This window comes from Stigmatopora nigra, chromosome 18 (assembly GCF_051989575.1).
Source record: "Stigmatopora nigra isolate UIUO_SnigA chromosome 18, RoL_Snig_1.1, whole genome shotgun sequence".
In the NCBI taxonomy this organism is placed as follows: domain Eukaryota; kingdom Metazoa; phylum Chordata; class Actinopteri; order Syngnathiformes; family Syngnathidae; genus Stigmatopora; species Stigmatopora nigra.
In genome coordinates this window covers 4671118-4692246 of record NC_135525.1, presented here as the reverse complement: position 1 = coordinate 4692246, position 21129 = coordinate 4671118, and the positions used below count along the sequence as shown (strand labels likewise).

Genomic DNA, 21129 nt, shown 5'->3' with positions numbered 1-21129 from the left:
AACCAGGCATGGGACATCCTAAATTGGTGGCCAACCAATCGAAAGGTACAAAGAGACGGCCAACCACTTTTTTTTTCTTTAAATTGCCTTCAACTCCTAAAACTGTAAACAAGCATCACCAAAATGAGCGTGGACATTTTTTCTCACGCCAACGATCGCACGGATTGTGAATTTTAAGGACTTTAAGACAAAAGTTTAACCTTACCGAGGAAGGCTGATCAGGCTCGCTTGTAAGAGACGTCAATGAAACAACAACCTGTAATGTTTCTGCAGGTTGTCTTCCACTGTCAACACGAAGAACGGTGAACATAAGCGACTTTTTATGCAGAACCACACACATGTCTTTGATTAGAGGGCTGGGCAGAAAAAGACACCAGTGGAAAGAGTATGGCGCCCTACGTGTTTTTCTGTTTAAAATGACAAAAAACATGCTGGAGTGTTGACACATTTGCCAAAGCGGAGAAAATATCACTTATAAAGATCGGCAGATGCTTATGTGTTGCATATATAAAGCATCTGGGCTCCAGATTTAAATGGATTGGAGATCCAATAGGCTGCAAGGATTAATTTAGTTTTAAAAAATGTCAAAGCAATGTTTCTATAAGGCTTCAAATGTTTGTTTTTTCTTTGAGCTCATTTTGAAGACCCTAACAATTATTTAATTAATCTAAGTTACTCTTAATGTATTATATTGTCTTTAAAAATTAAAAAAAGCTTATTATTTAGAAAAAAATAATACAAACATTAGTGTTTCCTGCATTTATATCAATATGATTGTTTTTTTAAGTGTATCATTTGACATTCATTGTGAAATGAAACATAGTACAGTACATTTTTTGTCAACACTTTGCAATTCATAAACATAAACACAGCATGACAACAATATCATTTTACAATCTATAACATGCACAATTGATTTTTAATAAGTTTATTGTCTGATGTATTCCACATTCTTCTTTAAAAATGTAAAATCCATAAGCAAATTGCACTTGCTATTTTGGACAAAAACACAATTCTTATAATGTTGATGATTGTTTTTGACAAATATATAAAAATTGCTTGATTGCAAAATATTTTTGATTGCTTTTTACTGCTGATTCACATGAATGTGCATCATTTGACTTTAATACTGAAATGTTTTTTTAACAATCCATAAGCACTGAAATTGCTGCAACATTAAGGATATTATATAATTATTTTTTAATATTTTTATCAACATTTCCCAATGCATTAGCCAATATTTAAAACAATTCACAAGTTTGACATGGCCCCGAAAATTAATGGAATCAATCATAAAAATGCCATAATTCTGTCACCTTCCCATTTTAAAGATTGGACGTCTATCAACGTCATTTTGCAGTGAAATGTTAACTTATTTTCATATGTTGATCATTTGCCAATAGATTTCCAACCACTAGCAGTCATATACGAAAACGCCATCATAAACGATCATTTATAACAAGAACACATTAATCAGGCAACTATTTTGTTGGGATGTTTAGTTTAAATTGCAATGAACAAAACACCAAATAGCTGCGCCTAACTAAAGCAGATCGATACGGCAATACCTGTTTAAGATGCATGAAAATGTCGATTGTGAAACGTACCGATGAGTTATATTCAGGTTAGATCCAGAAACCTCGGTGCACATGTGCGAGAATCCGCCAAACGAACAAGGTGAACATGAAGCTCTCATTTGATTCAACAAGTGGAGCACAATGATGCTAACCACTCACTGATACCTTCAGGGACACTGCGGAAACTTGAGCTTCGTTCTTAGTTTGTCATGTTTGCACCAAGTTAAAAGCTATTGTATTCGGTATACTAGAATGATGAGCTTTTATATCGCCTGCGATTAACAATTATAGATATCGGAATCATTTTAACTAGGATAATTGGCTGGAATTCCTACTTGTGAAATGAATTGGACGTCAGATGACGTCTGTGGCAACCATTGAGTTAACATTAACAAAGAAAATACTACTATTAGTTTCAACAGTAATTCAATATCAAATATACTCTTGACAACATATTTCTGATGACCTTTGGTAATACAAAAACTACGTTTGCAATCAAAGTATAGATAGCAATAAACAACTGCATCTCCTGAACGCAGCAGTAGTGAACCTATTGCTCAAGAGCCATATGTGGCTCTTTTGATGGGTGCATATGGCTCTGCATTACGTGCAAGATAAAATGTTGATAAATTTATTTTTTGTTAGATTGAAAGTATGCTGTAATTTATTAGCAACAGCATTACAATGTTGTTAAAATATTTTTTGTACTTTAAATGACCAAAAATAAAAGCATTTTCATGTCTTTGGACTTTCAAATTCTGAGTATGGTTCTCAAGGTGTAACATTTAAATATAAGAATTGTTTCTGGCAGGCAGCCCAGTGACTTGAATGGTTGGCACATTGGCCTCACAGCTCACGATTCTTTCAGTTTCATTCTTTTTTCACGGCCGACTTCATACTATTAACTGAGCTGTGCACAGGAAGACAATAAACGAGTCTGGTCTGTGTCTCAATGTATGTCTAACCTCTTTGGAATGTCTGGCAAATGCAATTTTACCAACCCATTATATAGCCAGCCCTATACATTGGGTCACTAAATAGCCAGGGATCTTGCATTTATGACTAAGTTTTATTATTCTCACAAAGTGACAACCCATACTACTATTTAAGCATCTAGCTTAGGGGGTGGTGAAGACATGGCTCTCGAGCTCCATGCGGCTCATATTTTGTTCTTTGGTTCATTTCATGTTTCTCGTTACATGCAACTTTTGCTAAATTGCATTTAATGTGTTGAGGGTGGACATTTACCTTGAAATAAAAACATTGGCACTTTGACTCTTAGTTCAAAATGTTTACTTTTTGTGTCTAATTTGTTCGCCACCCCTGTTCTAGCCACTCAAAGTTGTAAGAAAAAAAAACGAGGGCTTTAATTTCTCTCTATTCACTGATGGGAAGAGTGATGCCATCCCACAGGAATGTGTAATCCCCCTTGAAAGAAAAAAAAAGAACAAAAAGTCAAACATTCCTTCTCACCCAGGAGTGCGTGCACAAATTCTTAGGGATTTCCCCACTTTTAGAAGTTTTTTTTTTTTTTTACACATAAAAGTCAAAGAATGAGCTCACACAATGACACAGCTAGAAGTCCAATTAGTTTTGACAAGGAGGGACGAATTGCCTTCCCAATCAAAAAGGATAGGACGCCTGAAAAAAGCAGAAAACGAGTTGAAATTAATGGAAATCCAATTAATAATCACACAAGTTTTAGTTCCGTAAGTCACAGTAATATGATTAATTAATCACACACACAAAAATCTAAAAAAAAAAAGACCAAATTATTTGTCAAAAATGAGACAAGTACATTTCTCAAATAATACAAAAAATGCAGTTATAATTGGACGTCTATTGCAGTCCTTGGCTGCCTTGCAATTAAGCAGGCAGGTGAGTTGCTTAGCTTGGACATCACACTGTATATTTTCCGCCATCTAGCGGCAGAAATCATTACATACATAAATAACTTTTATGTCCAAAAATTGTCCAAAATCCTTAAAAATCGGCCCAGTCTCACCAAATTCAGTATTGTTTTTTGTACAATTTTTTCATTCTTCAATATAGTTACATGTTTTTCAACAGTAGTGACACTAAAGGAGGTTAAAATTAGGTCAAATGGGATTTTAACGAGGGTGAATATGGAAACCAGAAATAAACAGTATGTTATCAATAATGAAATAATAAATCACTGTCAATGACATTTTATTTGGGCTGAAAACGATGAAATGAGTCAGAAGTAAAAATGAAAAAGATGTCCAGTGTCGCCAATGGCATGTATTATTTTTTTTTAAAAAGCAAGCAAGTAGAAAAAAAACATCCAAATAGGGAATGAATACCTTAAAAACACTTGTTTTGGGGTTGAAAACAGGTATTTCAGCTTAAGACAGTAACATTTATGTTGAAGGTGTATTCAATGGTCTCTTTAAAAGATAAAAATAAATAACCCACTCAAATGTCATGAAGCACATTTGCATTGAAATGGGAAGTAGGTGGCTTTTACATCATGTTCTTTGTTGGGGGATAGCAAATTAAAGTGATGCCTTGAGACCTAAACAGCATTTGTCATTGCTGTTAAAATCACATACAAGCTGTTAGTTCTCACAATATTTTGACTGCAATTTATTTCTTTAATGTAATGAAATTTATCAGATAAAATGACTTTTTGCAAACTGCACACATTCTGTTTGCTTGGAATATTTTAAATAAAGAAATTGAAACGTCTTTGTTTTTACTTGAAGATATTTATTTGCAAAGAACAATATCAATGGCATTAGCCTTTACAGGAATAGTGAATGGATTAGAATTGTCATTTTAAAACAACCAGATTATCAATATTTTTGTAGTATTATGTAAAAAAGATCAATATTTTTGTATTATGTAAAAAAAAAAAGAACAATTATATCTTCATTCATGGGTTATTTTGTGTTATAGGGTAAACCTTACTTTTAGGCATATATTCTTTATCCTCTACAAGGAGCAAATGAGTTACACATTAAAGGTAAATAGAATTTTGGTAATAATAGATAATTTACTCTTATTTTGTAATTTTATATTAGCTTTTAATGTTTTAAAGACATATTTTAACAAAAGTATGAATTGATATTTGAAAATAAATAAATTTAGTAACACTTTGGCTGCCATTGGCAGGGTATAACATTCTAAAAGGCATTTTAAATTAGTATCTCAAAGCACCACTGGATTGATTACATCATATGAATCAATAACATTTCTTTCAAGGGGCTTTGACAAACCTAACACCACAATTACAGTGGAGAGCAAAAGTATTGGGATACATCACTTAGTATTGTTAGTGAGCATGTGTCCCAATACTTTCTGCCCCGAGCTGCCTTTTTACAGGGGAGTTCAGTCAAGGCACAAGTTGAGTTCAAACAACATTCTTGTAGACATTTAAAGACAAAGAAATCAATTCTTTCAGTGGTTTAAGTGATCCCTGAGAATGCTAACCTCAAACACAATCAAGTAAGAATAGTTTTCAAGATCTGAAATTGCTGGTGTGCATCAAAAGTATTTTGGCATTTGACATTTTGGGTAATATTTGATTTTTAGGGACAGTGCAAATGCTGGTTTTGCAAAAAAAACGATACTGTTGGGGTGACTCATACTGCTGCCATGTCAGAAAAATAATGGATTTCAGTGCAAATGATGGCATCGATTTCCAACTAGTCTTTTTTGTTGTATATTTCTAAAATTGGATATGTAACTAAGCTATATTACCAGAAAACAGTGAATTATTGATTAAAAAAAATGTAATGTAATTGAAAAATGAAATAAAAAAAACTGCCTGGTTACAAAAAAAGCCAATTATAAAGTGTATGACCTCTATTTTTAGTGAACACTTTTGTTGGGGAGTGTTTAAAAATCCAAGTACATTTTATTTAACCGTTCACTTTGTACCTAAAAACAATTATTTAACTAAATGTATTTTTTTAATTGTAATGACTGGCTTATTTTGGGAGGGGATAGTTATTTTTTAATTTTTATTTTCATCTTTTTAACTGAATAAATAACTTATAATTTTTCCATGAATCCACCCAACTCCAATTTTAAGTGACAAACTACTCATCATATCAAACCTGTCGCATTTTGTAATATTTATCACATTATAAAGGGATTAATTCTCCTGTTGTGGCAGCAATACTTCAGCTGTACTTAAACTTTTCAAACTTTGAACACGTTTGTATTGCACATAACAAAAAAATTACAGCACAAGCCTCTTCTTCGCTACTGCACGACAGTAAAAAATCCTTCCACTTGATTAAAACCGCTCAAAAAAGTATTCAACTAAAGCGAACGGTTGTGGCGGGAGAAAAACAGGAACACTAGCGACGGAGAATGTTGGCATTCAGCTTTTACGCGAGCTAGTGTACCACTTCCTCAAGGCGACGCCACTAGTGCTCATGACAATGCAGAGCGCCCCACCCAAGCTCCAATAGCTGGACGTTTGACCCAAAAAGACGAACTGGAAAAAGAAAGCCAGCACCACGTCCACAGTCCGCATCAGTGCCACGGGCCCAGCTTTCTCCAGCTGAAGCGCTTTGGTCAAAAAGCTCTGGCCAGCGATGCCTAGGACGGCGATGAGCATCAGCATCCAACGGTCACGGCCACACAACGGCAGTTCCCACTGGCCCAGCACGCTTATCATGATTACGCACTCGGCGAAACCGATGACGGCGTAGTACCACACCGAGAGGAGATAGTGTACGCTCTTCCCGATCTTGCGCAGGACTACCATGGTGCAGGCGGCACCGATCGCACCTGTAGGGAAAATAGACAAGCTGATGGTGAGCAATTCAAGAAAAATAGCTTATTTATTATTAATGAGGAAAGAAAATTTGAGGGTCTGAGTACTTAGTGCATTGGACTCACAGTGGGAGATCTGAGTTCAAATCCTGGGTTTTCTCTGGGTACTCGGATTTCCTCGCATATTCCAAAGACATGCATGGTAAGCTGATATGGCATTCTAAATTGCCCCGAAGTATGAATGTGAGAGTGAATAGTAGTTTCTCTTGGTGCCCTACAAGTGGCTGGCCACAAATTCAGTGTGTCCCCCACCTCTGACCCGAAATCAGCTGAGATGCACGGCAACGTAACATAACATAAACAAATTGAAATGAACTGGGATTATGATGCAGACACACGAAAAAAAATAGTTTAATCTAACTATACACTAAACTTAATTATAATTTTGTTTTAAATGTTGATACCTTTCTTCTCCCGGGTTGGCTCTATAAGCCCCGCCTCCACCCTGAATTTCAAACGCAACCTATCAGCTTGTTTGCTTTTGTATTCCCTTCAAAATATTCCCAAAACGATGCACACAAATGTCCTCACAATAGGATAATGCATGGCCACTTGCCAACGAGTAGTAGTATATACGCTGTTTGCACTAACGGGGAAAAAAACGCTGAAAAAAATGCAATGCTCCGCCCAGTGCTCGTAGAGACATAACACGAGGGAGTTGCAACCACAGAGACATTACACGAGGGAGTTGCGACCAGAAAGAGTGCCCGTAAAAATTCTTATGAGAAGCCTCTCGTGTCCGCTGTATGCTCATATATCAAAATATGTCTCGTATCTCAAGATAAATATTTGCCCAAAATTTTACTCGTATCTCAAATTGCTCATATCCCGAGGTACCACTGTATATATATCTTAATTCTCATCATATTAGACTTCATACTCATATTATTAAATTGTTTCTCTCGGGTTAAAATGAATGACTTAATTTTCCACAGTACATCTGACCATCTCTCACAGTGTCATTGATAGCAATAGAAGTCCAACACATTTAAACTGGCAAGGGGTGTCAATTATTCACCTGCAAAGGCAGCGATGGACCCTTTGACATGATTGGTGTAGTCTCCCTCAATGCCTTTGATATTTTCCCCGAAGATAAATGGCGGCCGAGCGATGAGGATGACGCCGGTCAAGGTGAAGACTGTGAAGACGCAGTCCCAGATGGTACACTTCTCCTTCAGGAAGGCCCAAGCCAGCAGCGAGGTGAAAACTGGATTACTGTTTGAAATAAATAACATCCGTATGTGAAAAAAAAGAGGGGTGCAAATTATCGAAATTCCGGTACATTTACTCTCATCACCGTTACTAAGGAGTGTTTAGTGTAACTGGCAATTTGAGTTTTTTATATTATAGTATGTTACTCATATATATATAACATCTTGTCACCTGCGTTTTGATTCAACATAGATGTTATAGGGAGAATGCTTAAAATATAAAAATGACTATTTTAAAAAACCTTGTATTTTTACATATTATTCTCTTAAATTTGAAAATATTTTCAAATTTACTGCATTAACTTTCATTTTAATGATGTTTGAACCTTTTTTTTAACTTTAGGAGTTTGAATTTTTTATTTTTAAATTTATTTTCTTTTAAATATGCTGGTTGACTCTAAATCAGGGACACTCACTTTTTTCCCGAAAAATCTACTTTACGAACACATTATACACACTCAGTATTCCACATTATGTTAATGGGACGTGTTTTATGCATATGGTATTTCACTTGACACTTGTAGAACATATTTTACGGGTGTGATGTTCACATGGAATTGCCTACCCCGGTCAACCTCGGCCAATTGCTCCCCTTATTAATGATTGCAATTTCCCTTATTAAGCAATAATAAACCACATAGGGCCCACTTAAAAATCTCAAACGGACTTTTGTATGCACTAAATTCAGTTTGATTACATTGCTTGCTGACACACTATGTGGAAGGGGGAATGTGCATGCGTATATTTTGGAAGCATGACAATATTAGCAGTCGACGATGACATTTTTGTCTGCTCTCAATGAAGGAGAGGACCTGGATTAGAGCCGAAATGGTTAACAAGATCAGTTTTGCAAAAAGACACTAAAAAAAACAAATCACGTACAAAAGTTGTTATACGATGTACACAATCTGATGCATGAATACAAGTGACCTCTCACCTAAATATGATAACGGTCGCATCAGCCAGTGGCATCTGCTGCACAGCATAGAAAAGTAAAATCATGGCATTGGAGCCCAGGAATCCACGAAGTGTCAGATACAGACGTTTATCCCGAGGACCGAGGAAGCCTGTCCTGCGGGAGAACAGAGGGTGACGAATGAATGGGGAACAAAATGGAGGACGGCCATGACAATGGAGGTCATAAATTACATTTTGTGGAAAAGACATGAAAAAACAGATGGGATGTATGGGCTGAAAGGTGGTCGGGGTGGTTTGGTGGGGATGAAGAAAGACATGTCAGATTCTTAATGGAATAGGTCAGCCTAAATTAAGGGTGTAAACTTTGTTCACCAAGGTCCACTTAGAGAAGATTCCAAGTTTTTGAAGGCCAACTTTAAATCCAGTCTATTTGACACAAATAAACTGTAGTTACAGCCCCCAAATTAAAATGTATGAAACTATTTGGGGAATTGTATTTAATCTGTCACAGGTGTCAAAGTGGAGGCCCGGGGGCCAAATCTGGCCCGCTGCATCATTTTGTGCGGCCCAGGAAAGTATATCATGAGTGCCGACTTTCTGTTTTAGGATCAAATGAAAATGAATTGTATAGATGTAAATTAAATTTCCTGATTTCCCACTTTTAAATCAATAATTGGATTTTTTTAATGCATTTTTTTGTGTTTTTAGTTCAAAAATCATTCTGAAAAATCTAAAAATATATATAACAAAAAGCTAAAATAAACAGTTTTAGATCTATAAAAAACTGAATTTTCAGGGCTTTTAATCCAGTTCTTTTAATGAATTTATAAAAAAAAAATCTAGATATTATATCTAAAATGGTCCGGCCCACATGAAACCGAGTTGACGTTAATGCGGCCCGCGAACCAACCCGAGATTGACTCCCTTGATGTGATTTGAACACAAAATTAAGATAATCTTTGTCTACCACAAGAGGGTGCTCATGTATTGCTGACGGTACAGTAATACCCTGAATATCAGTTAATGCAGGCCAGATAATTGAAAAATTGCGGAATAGGATCACTCCTATTATAACTACATTGTTTTCCTTTGGTGCAATTTTATGAACATTAAAAAAAATTAAAAAAAATATTAATAGCAGAAAAATATCACAAAGAAGTGAATTAGCGCTAAGTGAAGTCCATAGCGATAGAAACCATAGCAATAAAATATTGTTTGCGAATAAGTACGCAATAGTGTTTCAATCTATAACTAGAAACTACAAATATAATTGTCTTTCCAATCAGTCTTACTTGTGGTAGGTGAGTAAAGGCACAATAAATATCATCTGGAAAAAGCAGCGGATGCCGCTGATCTCGATGGCATGAACTCCCTTGATGGTCTTCACTAACAGCGAGATGATGGAGAAGAAGACTGTGGCCAGGAAGGCGTAGAACAAACCAAGACCTGGACATTTTTTTGCTTTCGCTGTGGAAAATTACAGAATCCAGGTTAAAAAAAATCACCATAGGTTCAAATACATGGCAAAGATTAGATTTCCACACTGAGTTTACACACTGTGACGTCTATTTGGCCCCTTGCGTATCCAATTGCTTATTTTAACCTTTGGTCAGCATAAAACATCCAATTGTTCACATAGGGGGATTTAGCAATACTCCAAGTAGGTTTATCATATTTCCTTTGCCCATACCTGTCAACTGGTACGTTCTCGCCGTAATTGGTACAACTGAAAGCCCATTTTTATATTGGTACGCTGTACACATGAAAATGGTACGCTAAACGGTGATTTTGAGAATCGTTCCCGGAAACGCATGTCTGCCAAGTGATATATGTACCGGCGCCTCTGATTGGCTAAAAAAAAAAGATCATGATAAACATTTCGTTTTGTAACACTTTCACCATGTGATTTCCGTTTCCTGTTCCCTTGTTTATGTTTACTTTCATTTTGTTGTTCGTGATTTTTTACAAAAAAGTAAAGTGGTAAGATTTTCCATGTATTTATACATATATGTAAGGGCGAAAACAAAATTTGGTAAGATCACAAATGGTTCGAGGTTGACAGGTATGTTTGCCTGATCCAAAGAAAATTTCAATTATTTATCATGTAATACAAGAATTGTTTTTGTATATCTGTATTCACTTACGAACATACTCTTTACTCGGATGGTTTTATTGAGGCAGTTTGAATCGATTTTGTATGGAAGAGGCTGACAGCAACCGGTCTATCATAGTCAGTGGAAGCCATTAGTTAATTTAAAGACATCAAATAAATCTGTTAGAACAGGAAGTAGGCTTCCCTTAGTTTTAGTGTTCTGGGTGATGAAATACATAAATACAATGTTGCAATATTCACTAATACATTATAAAAACAAGTACATTATGCTAAATTAAACGTGTAGTTCGCTCACACTTGTCACGTGACATTGACCTTACGGTTGGTACGTGACGTCAGGCATAGAAAACCCGATGCGACAAACAGGATTTTTTTACGGTTATTTATGATAACAAAACAGACTGCGGTGTACTTGTAAAAAAGCCAACCTTGGCTGGCGCTCTCACCGTCGCAGGATGATGCCTTGTCGGCGATAAGCGACGACGCCGCCGGGCATAACGTTTCCCTCTCGCCGCCTTCCGGTAACTTGTCATCGGCTATTTCCTCCACAGCATCCCCGCCGTGGTTCCCACACCGGCGCACGTAAGCCAGCTCCTCGAGCGGCTCCGAGTCACCACAGCAACGACCATCGTCGCTACCGCTTTCGCTATTTCTCTCGCCATGACTGGCAAGTTTGTGGAACACGACCGTGACATGGTCGGCCGAGGCTAACGCGTTCTGCGACGGCACGTGGTCGATATCACCCATACTGAGATGTGCGGATACGGCGGCAGCATGCCTCGACACAGTGACTGTCAGACTGTCGCTTCTCCAGAAGTGAGCGTAACCTGGAAAGGCGAAGTTAATAACTAACCTTGCTTGGCTCACATGCAGTGACTACTTTAGCCACAGGAGGGAACCAGAAATACAGGCCACCCCGACCCTGCCGGGCAACAAAAATATGAGCCAAATGTTGACGCCCCCAAGCGAGGATGACCATACGAGTCATATTTGACGTTCATCTAAGCCAATTAAACGAGACGATTAGTACGTCAAATCTTGTTGTTCTTAAATCAGAGAAAATGACGTCATAATGAATTGAATGAATGCTTTTATTGTCATTAGTCTGTTTTGTTTTAAACCTCTGGTTTTGAAATAAAAATGGTGTACCTTGAAAGAAATGAAAAAGTTTGGAATTTTTTAGACAAAGACTTAAAATGAACATCTCTCATCTCATTTTCTGAAACGATTTATCCTTCCTAGGATCGCGGGGGGTGCTGGAGCGCCACACAGGTGAACTGACCTGGATTTGAACCCAGGTACTCCACTGTGGGGCCAACAACAACAAAAACACAAATACATGATTCATCAATAAGTAATAATTCATAAAAAAACATCAATCAATCAATACATCTGCCATCTGATTAATTCTTCACTCTATTTAGTACCTGTATACTTATGAAATACAATTACATTTCAGGATAAAAGCGAAAAGGAGAAGTTTTGTGCTTTTTTTTATTTATCAAATGCAGAAATACAGATATTTGTGTAAATTAAGAAAATGCACAAACACCCTATAAATGTCAGGTTTTGTAAAGAGTTAATGACATTTAATTCTAAAAGAGTAACAAGACATGTAAGACAATCATAACTTCATTTCTACCTACAAATTCTGTTTCATATAAATTACTTTATACAGTATTATTAAAAAAGCAGACATATTTAGCAAACTTGTCTGTCAAGTTAACGTCCAATCATGTGGGTATTTCATCCCTCTGTTGTACATTTTTAAAAGTTTATCACTTGTAAAGATCCAATCAAATGTGATTTGGGAATGTGGCAGCAAATGGACGTCTATCTCTGTCACTACCAGCCAATGGTTTCGGTCTTTTCCAACTTCCATTGTGATTACATATAAGAGGACTTTGTCAACGCACAGGTGCTGCTGTACTCAGTAACAATGTTTTTGTCAATGAGGGCAAAACAGGGGCAAGAGTGACGTGAAACGTGGTCCACACAGAGAGACGAATCTAGAAAGGTATTCATCCGTAAAGCAACACTATCTGCATCGGTCTTACGTAAGCTGTGCCCACTTTAGAGAGTAATTGAGTAGATTGATTGTGTCTAAAACCCTTGTAAAAATGCAAGTGGACCACTCTTGATGTCGAAAACCCAACAAACTTTACATCTCGGGAGATCTCCTGACTTTGAATAGTTTTTGTAAATTGAGTCAGTCCATTTTAAGTTCTTTGTTCTTCTTTGTTTACTTCCCTGGAAAACTAGCTGCCCTGAAATTTCTACTAGTTGAAACATGTCAGATAAACTATGACTCGAGACAGTTAGTCCAAACATTACACACTGAGATCGATCATGAGATGCTCATATATCTGAGACTTTCCCTTAAAACTGGATGCGATTAGGAAGTCTCGCCCGTCGACGGATACCAGAGAAAACCCACGCGGTGCCTGAATGCTCAACTCCTGGGATGGGACAAACTGTCCTCGCTTGGTGTCCCACTGGTAGACTTGCGTCAGCGAATAATCGCTACCCAGAATGGCGTACTGCCAGTTGCCGATGGAGACAGGCTGAAAAATCATGGATCCGCGGGAGGGGAACGTCTGGACCTCCTTGAACATGGCGCCGTCCCAACGCATCACCTTGGAGTCCCCGATAAATCTGGTCAAGCATATGAACAGCTCACCTTTGAAAAAGGACAAAGGTTTAGAATATTGAGACATTACTCAGTCTTAAATTGGTTTTAATCTTGTTCCTGAGTATATTCTTAATCAACCAGGTCAGATAATTCTCAGGGTTTTGAATTAAATGCAACTGGACTGTTCTGTTTAAGGAAGACATTTTTTGACATTTATTTGAAAGGACATTGGATTTTTGGCTATTAAAGCAGGAATGATTAAGACCAAGTCATGATCAATTCAATCTTCAAATTGTCAAGTACAAGACAGAGACCTTCATAGTGGTCTTGAAGAAAGACTAGTCTCGAATTTCTTTGGGTGTCGAGTCTGAGACCAGTCCAACACCACCAGAACAGTCCACTTGCCTACTTAGAAAGTTAAATATCGTATTCACTCAGGTAAAGTTTTTTGGGCCCTTTTTGGTTGACCCTTTTGCATTGGAATTCTCACAAGTGTCCCAGACCATGACAACAAACCCAGACATGTGCAAACATCATGAATTCATTGGTCAAAATGATCTGGGCAGTAAAATATCGAAGAAAGAGATGACAGCATTTTAATGCTAAGCAAACAACATTGTCCATAACGTTTGCAGCTACCAAAGCCTGATAGGTGCAAAAAGGCGTGTAATTCGCAGAACTGGACTGCACAATGGTGCGATTGCAAACCACGCCCAACCTCTCCAGCGAGGTCTTAGCTAGGGATGCCATAGTTCACTGGAATGTATTCACACCAGCCCAAAAGGTGAATACAACAAAATTTTCATATTTAGTCCTGACCAAACAGTACAGATGTGAATACGACTTTATTCTCGTATATATGAATATCAATTTATCAGGAATATCAATGTTTATTCCTGAGCTATGAAATTACTACCCATAAACAACATTGTAGGTCCTAAATACCAAAAAGTCAGGTCTTACTTTTGACCCGGAAGTGTTGGACGGATAAGACATCCTCCATCTCTGGTAAATCCGTCCTACGGTCAAACCTCTTATGCCCCCTGTTCCACTGATAAACCACTGGCCTCTGGGAGCTACTGGACAAGATCAAGTGAGGTTTGTTGGAGATCTCCATGTACTCCACATCTGTGTCCCGGTACCAAGGGTGAAGTGACTGGTGTGAGTAGAATCCATTGCCGTTCCATTTGTACACGGTGGTAGAACCGGCCTACAAGAAAGTCTACAGTCAGAAAGTGAGACTATATGGATGGAATTAGGTCTACCTACCTTAGAACTATCCGCAATAACAAAGAATGAGTCCCCGTCGATTACAAAGGTTTCCACGTCGTTGGGTTTACGGATTTTCAGGATGTCGATGTCCTGGATTTTGATGAATTTATTGGCGGAAATGTCCCTTTTGTAAATGTGGGAACCTCCAAACAGCTGTGCCACAATGACATAAAGCTGGTTGTTGATAACCAAGGGTTTACAGACCACAGTGGAAGTGCCTGGAAATGTCACGGAACTCTTAGCATATCACTGCTAATCGTCACTTTGCGGTTTGTGTCTATCTCACTTACTCACTTTCAATGGTGTCAAAGTTTCGGAAGGTCATTTCCACATGATCCCATTCCAGGAAACTGCACGTGTCAGAAAACGGTTGTGCAAACACAACATAGCGATCTTCACGAAAGGTGAAGGCCTCCACGGAAATGGACTCGAACTTCAGTGACTGATAAGAGGCGAATTCTGCAAAGAGTGGTGTTTGTTGTTTATATTTTGAAGTCATTTGGAAGGTAAATTTGTCACATACCTGAGGTGAGGCAGTCAAAGGAATGTGGGAGAAGATCATTGATCTTCTTGCCTTGGTGAATTGGAGGCCCACTGCAGTAGATTTGATCCAATGTGGCATTGGTCTGGTGCATCCATTCCACCAACCACTTGAGCTTGCAATCGCAAATGAGGTTATTGCCTCGAAGATCCCTTTAAATATTAACATCAGGTGGGATAAGGATTTAAAACTGATATTTGCTGTGGGAAATGTTGTAGTTAAAGTTGACTTTGAAGGACTGTTATGTGTTTTACTGCCATGGAGAATCAATCAATAACTAAATAATAATCAAATGACAACTATTTTGATAAATCCTTTACTTATTGTGGTAGTGAAAGAACATGTTAATTTGTTGCCAGCCCTTCCAGTTCAAATTGATTGGATGTCGACTATTGACAAAGTAATTTGTAGTTAGAGCCCGAGGATGAGTGGACACCAAGTAACTGGACGTCTACCAACGTCAATGGCACTGAAAGAGTTTTATTTTAGAAATAAACTATCAACTTTTTTAACAACATTTTAATGTTGATTTGAATTGATAAAGAATTTCTAATTAAAAACAACATGGCAGTAAATATTTCGCTTTTTTAAAATCAAGGACAAATGACGAAAAGTAAATATTATGTTTGTTTATCAAAGTGAAAAGGAATACATCTTTTTAAAAAGTAACAGATAAGAAAAACATTGCAAATATTTTATTTATTGATCTACATAATACATTATTTTCTCAGTTAAAAAATACATAAAAAACATAATTCTTAACATTTTATTTATTTATTCAAGCCTTTATTTTCTCTATCGCTTATCCAAGGTTATTTATTAATTTTTCATTATTATAAAAATTTTAAAAAATTAAAAATTGAGGCATTTTGGTTGACAAAGACATGTTTTACTGCTTATTAATAAATAACAGAAAAGATAGAATTTCTTAACATGATGAAGATAAAGATAATTTAGTCTATGATTTGGTACATTTAATGGGTATTGTTTTGGTTCATTAAAAACCCACATAAAAGCCAATACTCACACTTTAGTCAAAGCATCCATCCCTTTAAAGACATCCTTAGGCAGCATTTCAAGATTGTTGTAAGCCAGACTCCTTAGAAAGAAAAAAAGAAATATGTCAAATTCCCACTAAAAAGAGGAAACAGATGAGGATTAAAAAGAGAAGTCATCTTAATTCATGAGTGTTGCATTATTTATTTGGGACTTTCTGTCCCTGGTGCAAGATTTTTGCACGACTGCACTCTTGAAACACATTATGACAAAGCAGAACGGGAAGACATTTACTCAGCTTGGTCCATTCAATAATGCATTTATCATATGTGGCTAATATTACTCCATATTGCTGTGCAGAGATTTCTTTTTTTAAAGTATTTTTAGAGGAAATGTTGTTGATTTGTGTTCGTTTAATTATTGTTAGTCAAGGGTGTTAAACTCATCTTTGTTGTGGGGCATATTAGAGTTATAAATATACTAATCAATTCTAAAATCGATCTATTTTTATCATCAATACACCTTTTAGAGTAATTGTTAACCTCAAAATTGACCAAAATCATTTTTATTTAAGTGTTGGAATCATTTTTATTCCTCTAAAAAATAAATCTCCCATCTCATCTCATTTTCTGAACTGCTTTATCCTCACTAGGGTCACAGGGGGTGATAGACTTCAGGCCAGAGGTGGGTGTCACACTGAATTGGTGGCCAGCCAATCGCAGCACACAAGGAGACAAATATGAAATAAAAGAATTTAATAACCAAAAGGAAAAGTTGATTACCAGATTTACTTTCGCGGGCCACATAAAATGATGCAGAGAGCCAGATCTGGCCCCGGGGCCACCAGTTTGACACCCCTATTGTAATTAGATTAATATGCCAAAATTACTTTTGGGTCATATGGAAACAATCTTTTTTAGGGCAGATTTAGTGCGTCTTTCTCCAATCTCTTGCAACCTATGAGTTAAACGTAAATATTTTGAAGAGATTTAGTCACTCCTTCCTTTCTTGTTATGTTTTTGATAAACAGGTGAAACGCAATGTGTTATTAGTTACTTCCAAGATTGTTACGAGGCACGGCTGCAAGATTGTTTGCACGGTTTCACACAAGGGAGTAATCAGAGATCTCTCAGATTGCGCTTTAGATTGGAAATCGTGTTAGAATGACTTGTGAGAAAGCTTGAAAAAAGATTATAGGTCACCTGCTTGGCAGTTACAGCATGGCTATATTTAGTGGCCGGTCACATGCACGTCACACTATCTTTGCATTAGCAAGTGGGCTGGTTAACCCATAATGTGATTTCTTACTATTATGTATGCTTTTGTTCTTTTTTAAATGTAATTTTAGGATTTTCTAATTTTTAGGTGTATTTCTTTGATTTAAATTGGTACTATTTGTCGAGCACTTTAATGTATATTTATTAACTCTTTGTGTGCAATTGACATCCAATTTCATTTCAATTTGGAGGGTAGACACACTCCCACTTGAAATTGATTGGACGTTTACCAGTGACAAACTCCATTCAAATTACAGCAGAATAATGTACTTGTGTTAAATTGTGTGCTGGCTGTAATGGAGTCAATTTGGTTGAATCAAGCCAAATTAATTTATAGAAGCCGAAATTAAACATCCAAGAGAATGAAATAATATGAATTAAAAACATTTATATATATTTTAAGTAAATAATAAACACAAATATGTTTTTTTAAACTTAATGATTAATCTCATCTCATCTTCTGAACTGCTTTATCCTCATTAGGGTTGCAGGTGATGCTGGAGCCGATCCCAGCTGACTCCAGGCCAGAGGGGTAGGGGGGGGGGGGGGGGGGGGTAACCTCAATCGGTGGCCAGCCAATCACAGGACAACCATTCACACTCATACCTAGGGGCAATTTAGAGTGTCCAATTAGCCTACCATGCATGTTTTTGGAATGTGGGAGAAAACTGGGGTACACGGAGGAAACCCACAGAGGCCTGGGAGAACATGCAAACTCCAAATAGGTGGACGTAACCTGGATTTGAACCCAGGACCCCAGATCATTGATGCCAATGCACTAACCACTTGCCCCACCGAGCTACCCTAAATTGAGATTAATTTATAGAAAATATTTAAAATGACAAATACAATAAAATCAAAAAGAACCTTAAAATATTACATAATATTATCATGCTAAATAAGATTAAATAACAAAATAAAATAAATATTGTAAACACAATCAATCAAAAAATAGTATGTTAATTTAATCATATCATAATTATTAATTAGCAGTAAATCATCATAAAATAATCCAAAAAATAATAATAAAAATTCTAGTTGTGAATAAATTTGTAAAAATCTGAATAAGATAAACAACAAGTTAAAATTATTTAGAGAAAATACTGTTTTGCTATTTATGTTTTGCAAGTAATAATGAAAACAATCATTCGGTTAATGTACTATATTGTCAATTAATACTCACAAATGAATCAATGATTTGAGACCGCGGAATGCAAATGGCGAAATGGATTCAATCTTGTTATTCTCAATGAATCTGGAAAAGAATTTTCTTATTAATATGAGTTCATTTGACAAGGCAAAAATCCAAGAGCAAATAAATACCCACAGATATTCAAGATGGGGCAACCCAAGAAAGGCGTCATCGTCGATGAGGTCCAAAGAATTGGCCGTGAACAATCTGAACACAAACACAAACAAAACAAACAAAAGACATTAAAAACAATGACGCATGCACTGCAGGAAGAAAAATAACAATGACGTTATCGTTGGTCTCACAGATTCGTTAATGGAAGCCATAAACTGACATTGGGCTACCACATGGTTCTTGTTATTTATCAATGATCTCAACTTCACATGTTGTCAAAAGTAAACTGAAAAATGTCCATTAACTGCCATTGATAGTGATTGATGTCCTCTATGAAAAATAAAATGATTACTTCGTAATGCTAATAATTGTTGTGTACTACTACCACACACATTTTACTCTTACTAAAGTATTATTAGTAAATTATTCCATATTAATTCATTTAAAAAAATGTTTATGAAAACAGTGAAGGTCTCGTATTATGTTTTGTTTTAAAACAAATACAGTTTTAAAATAGGAACAAAAAAATAAACAGTAAATATTTTTTTACTTTTTAAACATAAATAAACAAAGCAAAGATGTAGTATAAAAATATTATGTTGAAGTAAAGTATAAAAAAGGTAAATACACAATAAGTAAATAAAATGATGAAATAAAAGCTGAAACAAAAAATAATATTAATTGGAGAATATATAAATAAAATTAATAAAATGCTAAGATAATACAATATATTCTTATCTGAGAACAAATGTGAAAAAATACATTTTTAAAGATTTGAAATAAAAATAAAAAATATTAATAATTGGAAGATACATAAACAAATACACAAAAACTAAAATAATACAATATATTCTAAGGTGAAAATATTTTAAAAATACATTTAAAAAATTGCCATTTATTTGGGGTTAGACATTGACCTTTTATTTTACACATTACAACTACATGAAATTACAATTACATATACAGTTTGCTTTTAAAAAGGTAGGAAGATTGATATTGAATTGTGTCTCATTAAAATGTGTATTGAAGGAAGAAAGAGGCCCCCTCCTTCAACAATACATAAACACATGTATGCATACTGTATACTCAAATGCATATAAACCCAAACAATAAGGCATTTATTCAGTTTCTTCAGGTTAAAGTGGGTTAATATTATTACATATGATATCACAGGACAAGCATGAAACAATTTTAACACTTCACATAAGTGCATTCATAAAACAACAACTCACAGTAGTTGCAAAGCAGGTGTGTGTGCAAAGCTTCCTCCTGCGATTTCACTGAATCCAGACTTGACAAAAGATCTAAACAACAACAAAGACAAAATCAAGAATCAACAATAAGCACCAGATTCCCCCCCCCATGAACAAAACCAAATCTCTTACAGTGAGAGCACATCAGAAGGGAAAGTGTGCGGCACAATCCGGACGTTCTCACACAGGGCATTATCTTTGGTGCAAGTACATCCAGTTGGGCATCGGGGCTGCTTGAGTCTCCGTCCGGCTACCAGAAGCGAACACACAATAACCCCCCAAAAAACCAAGGACCAGCTCATCGATCTAGTTCCCAGGGTCGCCATTCTTCAACGTTGATCTCCTATTTGATGACTTACTCGGAAGCAGTTTGTTGGTTTTTGTATGAAGCTTTGGAGACAAGTGGAGGACCCAGATTAGTGTCACCCTGCCACTCTCTCTCTCTCTCTTTCTCTCTCTTTCTCCCACCTCCCTCCTCAAAATATTGTCTGCTTCTTATTAGGCTGCGGGAGCCCGCAAAAGGGGGGAGAGAACACACAAAGGAAGGGGGGTCCTTAACAAAGTGCGCTTTTGTCTAGTCTTATCAGCTGCTGCAGCTTTTATTGTCATTATTTATGGCCATCGTAAGCTCCAGAAAGCTACTATTCATTGGCAAGCCTCAATGCACCTGCCTCATTAATACCAAGCCATTCTTTTCTCTTTTGCTGTGGAAATAAGAAACATGAAATATTAATTTGGCGTACAAGAAATATGAATACACTTAGGATGTATATACAAAAAATAGAAGATAAAATGAAAAAAAATAATAAAACAGAAATAATACATGAAAATGACAAAAATATTTAAAACTAAAATTTCAAAGAGAATTAGTAAATGAAAATGACGATATAAATAGAAGATAATATAGAAAATAATTTAAAACTAAAAGTTAAAAGAGAAATAATACATAAAAATGACATGAAAATATTTAAAACAAAAAATTTAAAGAGAAATAATAAATGAAAATGACAATTAAAAAATAGAAGATAATATAAAAACATAATTTAAAACAAAAAATTCAAACAGAAATAATACAATAAAATGACATTTAAATAAGTTTAATACAAAAAATTCAAAGAGAAATAATACAATAAAATGACATTTAAATAAGTTTAATACAAAAAATTCAAAGAGAAATAATACATTAAAATGACAATAAAGAAGAAAATATTTTTAAAAATTGAA

The 21129-nt window shown here is 35.9% G+C and overlaps 3 protein-coding genes and 1 long non-coding RNA gene across 12 annotated transcripts in view; 1 reads left to right on the top strand and 3 right to left on the bottom strand.

The window, feature by feature from the left end:
• The window catches only part of plce1 (phospholipase C, epsilon 1), a 60600-nt gene extending 58864 nt beyond the window's left edge, over positions 1–1736 (bottom strand). For 4 of the 5 annotated variants that reach the window (XM_077739190.1, XM_077739192.1, XM_077739193.1 and 1 more), the window contains exon 1: positions 1608–1736. The gene's annotated coding sequence lies outside the window, so the exon portion shown is untranslated. Of the gene's footprint in view, positions 1–205; positions 408–1607 lie in introns of all 5 variants that reach the window. The other variant, XM_077739191.1, reaches the window with a different exon arrangement.
• Positions 1737–4716: 2980 nt separating this feature from the next.
• On the bottom strand, positions 4717–11606 carry slc35g1 (solute carrier family 35 member G1). 4 transcript variants are annotated; one of them, XM_077739309.1, is made up of 5 exons: positions 11057–11606; positions 9808–9982; positions 8535–8669; positions 7405–7601; positions 4717–6341 (listed from the first exon to the last, which is right to left on the bottom strand). In XM_077739309.1, the coding sequence occupies exons 1-5, from the start codon at positions 11373–11375 to the stop codon at positions 5929–5931; spliced, it is 1239 nt and encodes a 412-aa protein (XP_077595435.1). In that variant the 5' UTR covers positions 11376–11606; the 3' UTR covers positions 4717–5928. The 4 variants fall into 4 exon arrangements, with proteins under 4 accessions (XP_077595435.1, XP_077595436.1, XP_077595437.1 ...); XM_077739310.1 differs by having other exon boundaries at positions 11075–11603; XM_077739311.1 differs by having other exon boundaries at positions 8535–8788; positions 11075–11264.
• LOC144211828 (uncharacterized) lies at positions 10925–11578 on the top strand. The gene is made up of 2 exons (XR_013329671.1): positions 10925–11415; positions 11502–11578. It is a non-coding gene; the product is annotated as an uncharacterized LOC144211828 (long non-coding RNA).
• Positions 11607–12123: 517 nt separating the features above from the next.
• lgi1b (leucine-rich, glioma inactivated 1b) lies at positions 12124–20347 on the bottom strand. Of its 2 annotated transcripts, XM_077738864.1 has the most exons (10): positions 20038–20347; positions 19885–19956; positions 18674–18745; positions 18530–18601; positions 16101–16172; positions 15056–15225; positions 14827–14991; positions 14530–14750; positions 14224–14470; positions 12124–13308 (listed from the first exon to the last, which is right to left on the bottom strand). In XM_077738864.1, exons 1-10 carry the CDS (start codon positions 20229–20231, stop codon positions 12959–12961), a joined length of 1635 nt encoding a protein of 544 aa, XP_077594990.1. In that variant the 5' UTR covers positions 20232–20347; the 3' UTR covers positions 12124–12958. The 2 variants fall into 2 exon arrangements, with proteins under 2 accessions (XP_077594990.1, XP_077594991.1); XM_077738865.1 differs by lacking the exons at positions 12124–13308; positions 14224–14470 and having other exon boundaries at positions 14587–14750; positions 14823–14991.
• Positions 20348–21129: the final 782 nt, after the last annotated feature.

Excerpts from the sequence above, each read along its gene's own strand:
- slc35g1 (XM_077739309.1), bottom strand. The coding sequence starts at position 11,375 with ATGGGTGATATCGACCACGTGCCGTCGCAGAACGCGTTAGCCTCGGCC. Across the intron at positions 9,983-11,056 it reads CGGTGAGAGCGCCAGCCAAG|CGAAAGCAAAAAAATGTCCA; the intron begins GTTGGCTTTTTT and ends AATTTTCCACAG. Across the intron at positions 7,602-8,534 it reads GCGACCGTTATCATATTTAG|TAATCCAGTTTTCACCTCGC; the intron begins GTGAGAGGTCAC and ends TATTTCAAACAG.
- lgi1b (XM_077738864.1), bottom strand. The coding sequence starts at position 20,231 with ATGGCGACCCTGGGAACTAGATCGATGAGCTGGTCCTTGGTTTTTTGG. Across the intron at positions 16,173-18,529 it reads CTCAAATCATTGATTCATTT|GAGTCTGGCTTACAACAATC; the intron begins GTGAGTATTAAT and ends TTTCTTTCTAAG. Across the intron at positions 15,226-16,100 it reads ATGGATGCTTTGACTAAAGT|GGATCTTCGAGGCAATAACC; the intron begins GTGAGTATTGGC and ends TAATATTTAAAG.